Source organism: Amblyomma maculatum, chromosome 1, assembly GCF_055883805.1.
Source record: "Amblyomma maculatum isolate TAMU_Amacu chromosome 1, ASM5588380v1, whole genome shotgun sequence".
Classification (NCBI taxonomy): domain Eukaryota; kingdom Metazoa; phylum Arthropoda; class Arachnida; order Ixodida; family Ixodidae; genus Amblyomma; species Amblyomma maculatum.
This window is the reverse complement of record NC_139344.1, coordinates 351,211,766-351,224,424: the sequence shown is the minus strand read 5'-3', so window position 1 is coordinate 351,224,424 and position 12,659 is coordinate 351,211,766. Positions and strand designations below refer to the sequence as shown.

Genomic DNA, 12,659 nt, shown 5'->3' with positions numbered 1-12,659 from the left:
AAGCACAGATAATGGAAGCTTTTGAAGATGAGAAGTTTCACTTAAGTTGGAAGCGCTTGCGCCGCAGCCCATCCACCTTTGGAGAACGCATTATTGCGGTGGATCGCTGCTGCACGTGATGCGAAGGGTTCGTTTGCACATTTTGAACACAGGCATGGCCTTGTTTTTAAAGCCGTGCACGGAGAAAGGGGGGAAATGGACGAAAATGTGGTTAAAGACTGGCAGAAAATCCCGCTTAAAGAACACGTAGCAGCCTACAATCCGAGCGACGGTTTTAACGCAGACGAAACTGCGCTCTTCTGCAATGTCTCCAACCTGCAGGCGATTCGGCTTGTGTTTCTGCCTCCTAACCAGCGCCGCGCTTCAACCTATGGATCAAGAAGTTATCCAATGTGCAAAAAAAAAAGAATAATTAAGTTTAGAGATGCGCTTTCTGAAGAAACCCCACGCAATTCAATATATAATGTGCACATTGTCATGACCACACTCTTGCATGCTAACCATTCCAAGCCTAACCATTTCCTGAACTAAACTGTGCCAATGAGTGAAACTTGGTGAGGTGGCAATACAGACAAATGCACTCAATGGCTATCGGAATCAGAATGCTCACCACCCTCTTCAATGCGCAAAATTAGCACTTTTCTAGAAAGGAACACAAATTGTGCAAAAAAGTCTAGAATCTTGTAGTGATACCTCTTTAATTCAGTCTCTTGCAACACGAAGAATATTTGAATTAGGCATGCACTTAAACTGCCTCAAGAGAAATATAAATTAAAGAAAGAATAAAGAGTATGAAACGTTGAGTTCCATGCACCACTTTCAAGTTGCCATTGCTGCACTCTACATTACTTTGCACATGAAGCAGAGGCAACATGCCTTTCTCCATCCATCTAAGGCTACAACACCAGCAACAACAAAAAAAAAAAAAAAGAAACACTGTAAGTGCAATCATTTCATCAATGTGAAGTTTTGTAACCTGCATTGCATTACGCACACCAATGAGGTGCCTACCGCCAATGTCAATCCCAAATTTGCTCACCCTGTCACCAAGACAATGCTTCTCAGAGAAATTAGGGCCTGTTTAAACCTACGAAGCTTAGTTTGGTAAAAAGTCTCTAAAGTGAGCAGCTGCTACCTCCAGCTGCACTCCACTCACCACCTTCCTTACTAGCTAAAAAAAGAAGGCAAATGGAACTATGGCAAAGATGCCGTCATTCACAAACTCCCTGCACTACTGCTTGACACAGTGCCTTCATGACATCTTTAGGTGCACTTAAGCTCATTCATAACGCAGTAAATACAGTGAAGCGTATATGTAATAAATACACGTATAATGAATTATCGGCTATATAGAACTCTTCCAGAATATTTTTGCTACAGGCATGTATTCTTAATTTAGTATTGTGAACTGGAGTCGACATAAAATGGATATAACGAACTTCATGTTGGCCCTCTTCAGTGGCAGACGGCAGGCCTCGTTACACAGCACGAGCATTGTGTGGTGCAGCAAGCATTCAGGACTACCTCGCGGGCGCTGACAGTGCCACAGGAGGCTCACCAGCAAGCTGAGTTGAGAGCCAAGAAATAGTCCGTTCCTTGCAATCAGCGACAGCAGCAGCGTAACTATTTCTTGCTTTTTACTTTTTTAGCTGCAGGGCACTAGTCATGGCCGGTAGTCTGTGGTTGTGTGAAAAGTGTCCATGGAAGCGCTCTGTCACATGTGGCGTTGCGTGCCTTATCATGGCGGTGATTGTGAAGAAGAGAACGGCCTATTAAGGCGAAAGCTTTTCTAGGCTCATAGAACGAAATCTCATGCGCGAGTGCAGTGCTTGAGTGCTGCGCGCGATATCTGTGCGCAAGATCTGTCATATTCCGCAAGATTTGTTTTTGTCTAGCGTTCCTGACATTTTCAATACTACACTTAAATGCACACCAAGCGACAGCAGCGATAGTGTACCATCCAAATTCATACCGCCAAACGCATATGTGTGACAGATACTGTGCCTTTCCTTTTTTGTAAACCAATTATAATTATATGTAGTACTGCAATGAACAGCGATAAGAGGCAAACGATGAGAGGCAAAGGATAGGAAAGAAGGGGTAGACTTTGACATCTAAGAGACACTCTAATATTTTCTGCTTCCCGATAAGTACCTTGACAATGAACAACGTGGTCATCAAGACAACAAGTGCACAGCGTCTTCGGCGACGTGGAGAAGACCCTGGACAAATTTGATGTAGGGGTTTTTACGCAAACAAATACAAGGACAAGAAAGGCTGGCAAGGTCATGCTCATAGCCTTTAAGGACGGCGCAGAGTAGTCTCGATGGATGTCCAAAAAAAAAGGTTAAAATGATTACTGAAGCATACTACACCTGCTCCATTGCTGTGGAAATTGCAAGTGGCCATCAAAAATAAGAGATATGGCATGCTCGCTCATGTCACATGTTGCACAGATGAATTTGCAATTCTACCGCATACCCCTTATTCGCCTCATCGGACTTTCACCATTTCTTCAGCCATGAAGTCAAGTCAAAAACATGGCTTTTGGAACAACCCTTTGACTTCCACAACCAAGGTATCTACAGTAGCATTAAGAGAGGAGAGAAATATGCGTCACTGGATGGAACCTGTGTAGAGAAATACTAAACAAATCTGCCAAGTTTCGCCGCTCGCACTCCAAAGAGAGTGAATAATGGAAATTTTTATTGAACAGCCCTCACATGATTGCCTTTTCTAAGTTTTCTACGCTGTCCTCAATTTAAGATGAAAGCATGAGTAGCTTACTAAGCCCATGCAGAGCATTACAGGAGGCATTGAGCTCATGTTTAGAACAATACAAAATGATGAGCGAGAAAACGGGCATTGACTAGCAACTGGAAGTTTCCCACACATGGCGGTGGAAGTTGGCTAGGGAAGACCACAAAAATAGTACTTAGGAAGGTTGTTACCAGTAAAAGAACTCCGAGAGGTGGACAGAAAGCGCATGAGCAAGAAAAGAAGCGGAAGTGAGTGTAATACGAGAGAAAAAAAATTTCAAACAGTGCTAGAAGAAAAAAAAAATGAGAAGAGAGTATGATAGAAGCAATGATAACACAGACCACATGTAATGTAGGGAGCAAAAGTGGTGTACACCCCTCCAGCTTCCGTTAGAGTGCATTGCTGCGGCACTTTCTGGAAATGCTTGCTGTCAAGAGAGGTGAAAATGTAACCACATTTACCTAGAAGCATGTCGAAACTTACACCGCGATCTGCGGCCCTTCGATGGCAACAACGCCAGATGCTGACCTAAGAGCAGTGAGCCACGCAATGACGAGCGGTATAGCCCCTTCTGCTCCCGATATGCACACGCATGTCATGGAACAGCTTCACTACTGTTGTCATGTGCTCCTAGAAGGCGCAGGAGTTGGCACAGCTCTACCACTGGCTGGCAACCACTAAAGCACTCTGTTGTTGCTACCAAGATCCATGCAAGCTTGCATTTGGAATACACCACCAACATACAGTCACCCTTACGAGATAAGTCAAGGCTGAGCAGTTATGCACCCTGTGAAGCAAAAGAGCCCTACCTCAAAGTCCTTCGGCTCGAACATGTTCTTAAGGACCACGGTGCACTCGTTCTTGTCACGCATGCCCCGCAGTTTCTCCGGCCGCCAGTCAAACAACCTACACGCACACACACGCACAAGACAGGCTTAATGGTGGCCAAGGAAATGTGCCCAAGCACTAGTAAACTGGTACAACAAAGAGTACGAAGATGAAAACGCTGGCCCTTTCCCCATTGATACTAGGCCGAGATTACACAACACCTTCAACCTCTAGTCTCCAATACTCTGAAGAGCCAGCAGCATATGGCAGCATGTCATATTGCACCACCTGCTGCCATTACGCCTGGTTTAAAAAAAAAAGGGCTCGTGACAGTTCGAGCAATATCACTGCCACTGTCACTAAGCAGCAACCAACCACTTCTGATGCTCACTGTGATTTGAAGAGGGATGGCCGCAAATAAGTGTTAAACCACCTACAACAAACGAATCTTTGTCGACGCCAGAGAAACTCATGCAGCAAGTCCAGATTAGATGCACTAAGCCGCCGAGACCAGGCAGCCATTTTTACCTACAACAATGGCTTAGCTTCGAGGCCAACTGAGTGCAGTCAGAAATGCTTCGAACAAGGTTGTTAATTACATTCACAGCAATTTTAAATCCCAACTTGAAAGACCCGTGCACACACACAGACATAAGGGCATGACTGCAGTGTTGAGCAACAGCAGCGCATGAAAAGAGGGTCTTCAATGGACATTTTTATTCACCCCTTTCCATGTCGCATTCTTTTCCAAGAGTGATGCACCAAAAAGGAGACAGCACTTTCAGTGACCCAAACAATGTATGAAAACTTGTGAACATAAGGTGAAAGAAAGAGATAGAAGAGTGACACAATGGCCTTGACTGGGACTTGCCTCTGATAGCCATGAGCGAGCCCATGGAAGGATAGCAGTAAGGGCCCCATATATTTGACAGCCCGCAGCGGACCCAGTAAGAGAACAATAGAAAACTTCGACAAAGTTATAACAATGGCAGAAGCGACCTTGAGAAGCATTGCAGGCATAGGAGCCCTTGCACACAGGGAGCTTTCGCAAGTTGAACACAACTATGCACCACAAGAAATGAGGGGCTGGCATGGTTTGTCCCCAGTCAAGTGACAAACACATTGGAGAGATGATAATACAACAAGACTACAGAGACCTGCTACAGATGGCGGCATCACCTTAAGCGTGACAGAGTCACTGGCAGCTGGCCCACCAATTGGCCGATGCAGGTCGTGCAACTTCTCGTAGCCATATCCCTTCCAAGCGCATGCGAGGAATACACATCTCATGTCGGAGCTCCTTTTTTTCAGTGTTTTCATGAAGGCGACAACACGAGGATAATTCGAACTGCACAGCTTGATCCTTTCAAACTCACTGAAGTCTCTGTCCGCTGATGTCTACGTAGGATGCAGTTTCATCAATTTAAACACTTGTATCAGTTCCAACATTAATAATTCAAACTAAGCACCACCATTAAGAGGCTAGAAAACCAAGCAGAGCGTGACCATTCAGCGATGCTGTGCAACCTCTACAAATCATAAACACACACGCTGGAATTGTGAAGGTAGCACAAACATTTTAGTTAAAAAGCGAGGTCAGTCGCAGAACGGCCGCATGATGTTTTCATTTCCTCTCTTGCAACTCCATATTGCCCGAGTAGCAAGACAATGAACTAGATTAGTACAGTCGAACCCAGATGTATCCTTGAAGGAGATCGCGAGATAGTTTGATATATTGATAATTTGATATACAGAAATCAGCTTGAGATGCAGCTTACGATCGAGAAAAATGACACTGCACTTGTCACGCAATCAACCCACTCACATAATGAACACAACCTCCTCTGCTTTTGCCGCTGAGAATTAAAAAAAACAAAACAAAAAAGCTTTAGTCAGTGCCACGTCCCTCTGTTTCAGCCGTCATATCCACAGCTCATTTACTGGCAGTGCCAAGATGCTGCACACCGATAATGTCACGGCATGTTTGTCTTTTGATAGCTCCTGCGGTGGCAGGGAGCGAACTTGACAGAGTGCTCATGATGGCTTGATTGCACAAGCCTTATCACGCCACGCTTGCGGTGGGTGTAGTCCACTGCCACGAAATCATTGGGAAGCATGATACAGTCGAGTCCACTTATAACGATACCGGTTTTAACAATATATCGGTTACAACAATGAAAACCGGCTGTACCGTCCACTTTTGTATGTTTTCTATGGTAAAATAACCCGCTTACTACAATGCCCCCTTGCCACATTATCGGTTATAACAATGGAGTCTCCCTCCCGAGTTCTCGTGCCAAAAGGTAGTTGAATGCGAAATCTTTGAAAAGAAAAAAAAAGAAGAAAGAAATTCTAGCTGCTGCACCCTCCCCGCCACACGCTCATACAATAGAACCTGTTTTCTGGCCTTCTCCGCATTGCAAGCCCGCGCGCCTTTCTCCCGCTGCCCTTCCACCCCGCGCCCATAGTTCTGCGCTGCGCCACCATCCGAAACACAAATGGACTTCGCCAAAGCGCCGACAGCGCTGATCCATGGCCTTGGCTGATTCGCTGATCTGCTCGCTCACCCTCTCGCCCCTCATTTTGCGCAGTTCTGCGAACGGATTTGGTTGTTTGTGCAAGTTTATTGCGTCGAAGTCGTTCCTGGCTACGCGGTTTCTTCGTCTTGTTTGAATCGCCGCCGAAACGTAAGATGGCTGATCCATCCGCTGATTATCGGATGTTGCCGGTGAAAAGAAAGCGCGCGGCTATCGATTTGGAGACGACAAGTGCAGTATCGCGAAGGAGTACGCACTATCGCAACTGACGGTGTCGACGATCATCCGCTCCTCTGAGAAGTTGTCCTCGTTTGACAGTGGGTGCAACGCGTTCAACAAGGCGCCTGACGACGACAGTGACGGCGACAACAGCGACGATGACGTGGTAGGGCAAGCTGCCTCAACATTGTTTTCGCAAGAGGCCCTGCAGTTGATTCAGTCCCTCTGGGGCATTATTTTCGCGAGGGACCTTCCGCTGCACTATGTGGTGTACCTAGATGCCATGGAGAAGGATGTCGACACGCTTCGCGTGAGGCAAGCAAGGTTAACGAACATGGGGTTTTCTCGTGCTAGCCAGTGAGATGTACGTGGTGAGATGCTTGCGGCGATTTCACCCCAGGGGCCTGCGTGCTCCAACCTCCTCTGCTTTTAAATAAAAGTTTCGTCTTTCTTTCTCTCTTTTCACCCCAGCGTTACTTCGGGATTTCTCAAGCTGAGGGGCAGCCGCGGCAACCTTCTCGTATTTTTTACAAGACCCCTTTCGGGGCCACCAAAACGATGTCTCGGCGGAGCTCGCATGTCACTTGCCGTCCGTGACCCCTCTCTGCAGTTGTTATGCTTTTTTCGTGCAAACCGTTGATAACAATTATCGGTTATAACAATGGAAATTTTGTGGCACTTGAATATTGATATAAGTGGACTCGACTGTAGCTGGAAGTGCCATTTGAAGCACACAATGCTGAAAGCCGGTGTCACATTCGCAGCTGACCGCGTGCTTTCGTTGATTCATGAATGCAAGGATGGACGAATCTTGCAAAAAAAAAAATCAGCCGCTTCTTAACATACGCAGCCGCCATGGCTTAATGCTACGCAGCATGCTCAGCACGCCAAAGATGGATGACTGTCGCAAGAAAAAAAAAGTAATAAATCTGCCGTTTCATAACATCCGCAGCTGCCATAGCTTACGCACGTTCAGCACGATTACACGAGACGTGCATCGCACGTCAGCCGCCATGCGCAGAGGGTTCACAACACATGCTAGAGAAAGTGTCCGACACTCTGTCTGCTACGGGCTGAGCTGGCTTGGCGCATGCTGCTGCGAATGAAGACCGGGAAAGAGAGACGAAGGAGAGAGCAAGCTCGGCAGAAGAGTGGACACACCCTTGCGCTTCGCTCTATCGCGTTTTTCCCCTCTCCCGAACATCACGGCTGCATTGGCTGCGCTCGCTCCGTACCAACTGTTGCCAAACCAGTTCCCTCTTGTTCCTTCAAGCACATAGCTTACAAGCGTCACGTGCTGGTGAGCGGCAAACGACCACTGCAGATGTACATGCTTTGGGAAAAGGGTGCGGCACTGCCCTAACCAGCCGTCGCCGAACTGTTCCCACTCATTCCTTCCACGCGTGGCTTGAAAACGTCATGCGGCAAACGGCCGAGGGTGATGTGATCGTCTTTGGGTAAAGCGCACCTTCCAGTGCGTAGTGTGGAGTTTGATATATCGAACAACGGGTGAAATTGAGTTCGGCTTAGAAAAAACACGACTGCTGCTGCTCAATTTTACCAGAACAGCAGACATCATAGCTTGCTGAGAATTTATATATGGGGTTACGGGCTTCCAAGTCCACCGGGCTCGCTTCTAGCAGCCGTATTTATGCATAAATTGTTGCTCAATGAACTATGAAATTGATTGTTTCTCATTTATGTTAAGTATCTATTCACAATATTTTCAAACCCAGCTGTTCCAGCTATGGAAAAGTTAAATATAAAATGTATAATGACGTTGCGAAGGCGTCTAAACAGGGAATCGTGGACGCAATCGCAGTGTTAAAAATATTAATCAGAAAGTGGCTATGAAGCTTTCATAGCCTCCAAATACTTATTTAGGGACTCTACGATTAACTATAACCAGTAGTGCCACAAAAGTGAGCAGAGGTTTCCCATTAGTTGTTCAGTTTTGAAGGCAAAGAAAAGGCTTCCCACAATGCTCAGAGTTTAGAAGAAAGGGTACTGGCTGTTGCCTTCTGCGAAGAAAATTTATGGATTTACAAAAAAATATAGACTAGAATGATCTCACTACTGGAGTGCTTCCTGACGGCAGTGAATTCATTTGTGTTCACTTTTGTTAGTTTGAAATTTGGCCAACTTTAACTTCGATGACGTCCTAGGGCAAATTGAATTATATGGACTTTTAGTGTAGCCCAAACTCTGAAACCACAAGCTGTTTTTTTAAGTAACAATTATAGTTTCGCCTATCTCGCCCGTCAAATACAAATACAAGGGGGCACCCATAACGACCATCCTTTTTTTCCTGAACACTGTTCACTGAAAATTCATAAAATTCTCAAATATTATATAACCACATTTCAGCATTTTTAAGACTTCGTGATGTAGTTTGGCTGGCATGGTTGCAGTGTTTGTGGGTTTTTTTTCCTGCTAAGGTTTGCACTCAATGACCAAATGCAATTGTTATAACCAATAATCTACTGTTACAGCATTATTATAAGTGGGTTATTTTACCATAGAACCCATGGTAAAGTTGACGATGCTAGATTGTCCATTGTTATATCCAATATAATGTTCAAAGCGGTATTGTTATTAACTGGATTTGGCTGTAGTTTACATAGGTAAACTCATCGACACATGCGTCAACAAAGAAACAGGCCTACGCATTACGATATACTGGCTCCCTTGTCTACATAGATTAGTGCACAGTCGCATCTGCACCAAAACAGTACCAAGATCCCATTAAGTGTTGTACAGAAGGCCAAACTAGAGTTATTAGCAACCTTTGAGCAGGTAGGCCGCTCTGGCGTAAAGGTGAATAAGCTGCAGCTTAGCCGTGATGAGGTATCTACCGCATATTCGATGAGTCGGCGTCACTATCCAGCCTTCACACTTGACCGTGGTGGCCCACTGTTTACAGCAACCTTCATCAGCAAGAAACCTATGCAAGGTTACTAAACTTCCCTTCCTGTGCCTTTCAGCCCATGCCCTGGCAACGAAACTACTATCAGCATGGTGCTCTGTCTTTTCCTGGCAGCAGCAAACCACCTCACAATCACAATAGGCAAAAGCGACTTAAGTGTTGTTTTGTCTACCGCGCGAACGTCACTGACGACGACAACGCCACTGCATCTTCGTGATGCAGCCAGAGTGAAGGAAGTCTATAAAAAGAAATTATTTTAGGTTGAACAGATATGCAGCTGTAGTATCTGTGAAGTTTGTAAATTTTTAACAAAAACTGACCAAGAAAAAAAAAATGGTGGGCATTGCTTTTTGGACACCCTTCACATCTAAGAACTCATATTTAATGACCATAAAATGAATAAATTACGCTTGAACTATTTTCTTAAACACTGAATGTGATGAACTAGCAAGCACTTATGCGAGCTGGATGAAGCAAAAGTCCGGCTTATGAAACTAAGCAGAGGTTGAAAAAAAAAAAAAAAAAAAACATGGCTTGGGCCAATGTTTTGCACTATCCCAATTTGATTTACCGTAAAATTCCGAACAAGCGCCCCCACCCATGCAAGCGGCCCCCCCCCCCCCCTAATTTCACTGTCAATTTCAAATTTCCGCGCCGTTCCGGGAAAGCGCCCCCTCCCACCCGCCGCCCTTGTCACGCATCACGCCCAAGCAACACCGGTCTACCACATCCCGTCCAACAATCCAATCCAATCCTGCTTTTCAATCCACCCGCATGCATGCACGCATATGCTCGTTCGCACGCGCCATTTGTCGACTTGTTTTTGCTTAGAGAAGTTCGCGATGCCGATGCATTCGTACACAGTGGCGAAGAAAGTTGAGGTTGTGCAATGGCATCGGGAAAACGGAAGAAACGTGCACCAAACATCTCGGCATTTCAAGCTCGACCGCAAACGGGTACGAGAATGGGACAAAGATTTCGAGAAGTTGCTTCAACAAAACTATGGGAGAGCAAAACTCCGAAGAAAGTTGAGTAACGGCGCGCCAGTTTTCAGCGAGTACGTGGACAATGCGTTCTTCGAGTTCTTCGAGGGGGAAAGAGCGGCAGGACGTGCTGTTAGTAACCGGCTTCTTTCTAAAGAGGCTGTCAGAATAGCCAAAAACATGCAGTTGGAAAACTTCGTTGCTTCCAGCCATTACGTAAGTCGATGGAAGCAGCGGTTCGGCGTATCAATGCGCCGTTCTACGAACGAAAGTCAGAAGACGCCCGAAGAGTTTGCAGAGGCAGCTAGTGCCTTTCGATCTGCCGTAAACTCCCTGCGACGGCGCAACGACTACGCATTGTACAACATAGCCAATATGGACCAGACGATGGTCCGAACAGATAACCCAGCGAGCAGGACGAACAACGTGGTCGGCGAAAGCACCATACGGATAGCAAACACTGGATGTGCCCGACGCGGCTTCACAGTTTGCCTAGCCACATGCGCCACCGGCCACAAGCTCCCGGCCTTCATTATTTTCAAGGAGCCAACCGGGAAAATTCCAGCCAGGGCCTTCGCGAGCCTTCGCATACCAGGTGAGAATGATTTTTTTTTCTTCAGTGGGGCGAGGAATCACGATGTCGTAAAGTTCGTTCTATCAAAGCGCTGACTTTTTTTTTCTTTTCTTTCACTCGTAGGAAATGTTCGTCCCACCGCCACAAAAAATGGCTGGATGACATTTGAAAAGCTGCAGGAGTGGCTATCAAGAATCTGGGGCCCAAACGTCGATGACGTGCGGCATTTGCTGGTACTGGACCAGGCGCCCATCCACAAAACGCAAGCTGCGAAGAATGCTTTTAAGGAGCGCGATACTGACGTGCTCTATGTGCCTGCGGGGTGCACGAGCATCCTGCAGCCAGCTGACGTGTACTGGAACAAGCCGTTCAAGTCCACCCTACGGTGTTTGTGGGAAGAATATATGCGCGAAGAAGAGAGGACGTTCAAAGGAAACCTGAAGAAGCCGTCGCGCCAGCATGTGCTTGATTTTGTTGCCCAGGCATGGGCTGCTGTACCCGAGGAGACTGTGGCACGCTCCTTCAAGGAATGCGACATCACTAACGCACTCGATGGCTCGGAGGACGGCGACCTGCATGGCGGACTGGCAGATGTTGGAGTCGTGGTGCCAGATGACCGGGGTGGGCTTCAAGCTGAGTGCTGTGAACTTTTCTTTGTGACTGACTCGGAGGAGTCTTTTGATGGTTTTCAGAGTGATTGATATAGTTATCATAAATCTTTCACTCAGTATCAATGTAGTTCACATTCCTAAAGGTAAATAAAATTTTCAATCCATGTGCACTGCGCTTTTTTTCTTCTGGCGGGGAAATGTCGCCGCCATCTTGAATTTCGCCGCCGTTCCGGGATAGCCCCCCCCCCCCTACTTTGCCAGTGATTCGACTTGCTAGAGGTGGGGGCGCTTGCTCGGAATTTTACGGTAGTCACGTTTTTATTTTGAAGAAACATATCAAAATTCATTTTGTCACCTGCAATAAAGCCTGCTTATTTCTGCTGTTGTGAAGTTTATTTTTTTTACTTGGTAAAAACTAATCAAAGGCCCTGTTTCAGTGTGTAACTCTAACAACGAAATAAAACCGAAGCCCTTCTGTGCACCAACAGCCACACTAAGGTTCAAAAACAATCACCTTTGTACTTGTCATCTGGATGACTACACTCACTGCAGGATGACGGCCTCTCCCACTCTCCCGTATCCTGCCAGCTGAAGCCCCCTTGTCCCAGCAAATTCCTCAATGTCATCTGCAAACATAATCTTCTGCTATCCCCAGCTACGCTTGCATTCTCTTAGAATATAGTCAGTCACCTTTAGCAACCATTGGTTATCTTGCCTTCACATTACTTGCCCTGTCCACCGCTTTTTTCTTCTCGACTTCCACTATGATGAACATTTGTTCCCTGCCCCACTCAGCTCTTTTCCCATCTCCTTATCGTTGTGCCTGTCATTTTCCTTTCCATAGAGGCCATTACACACACTGCCTAAAGCAAATCATAGCCATAATTAACCAGAATACTTCTCAATACTGCCAGCACCTTCCAAACAGTAGGCGCTAGGAGTGGTGGGATCATGACCCAGTTTCCACAAACACCTTCTCAGACTATAGATATGAAAAATTTTCCAGTGAAGTGCTAGTACAGAGATTCGTTTCATTTCCTGCTCCCTGCCTCAGTATCAGTAAGATCAGTATTTGCCCAAGTCCTTATGAGACCCGAAAAAATCTGCTACCATTAGGCCATGTAGTTCAGTCGCTTTAAGACAGCTCATGGAATGAAGGAAGATGGGGTACAAACAAAGCAGATGAGAAAGGCACCGTCATAGAATACCCGCATACCAAGC

General features: G+C 46.1%; 1 protein-coding gene across 1 annotated transcript in view; it reads right to left on the bottom strand.

The window, feature by feature from the left end:
- The window catches only part of barc (RRM1_TatSF1_like and RRM2_TatSF1_like domain-containing protein barc), a 31,282-nt gene that overhangs the window by 3,314 nt on the left and 15,309 nt on the right, over positions 1–12,659 (bottom strand). Inside the window, exon 5 of the mRNA XM_084590312.1 lies at positions 3,570–3,666. Coding sequence (XP_084446438.1) covers positions 3,570–3,666 — 97 coding nt within the window. The remainder of the gene's footprint in view (positions 1–3,569; positions 3,667–12,659) is intronic.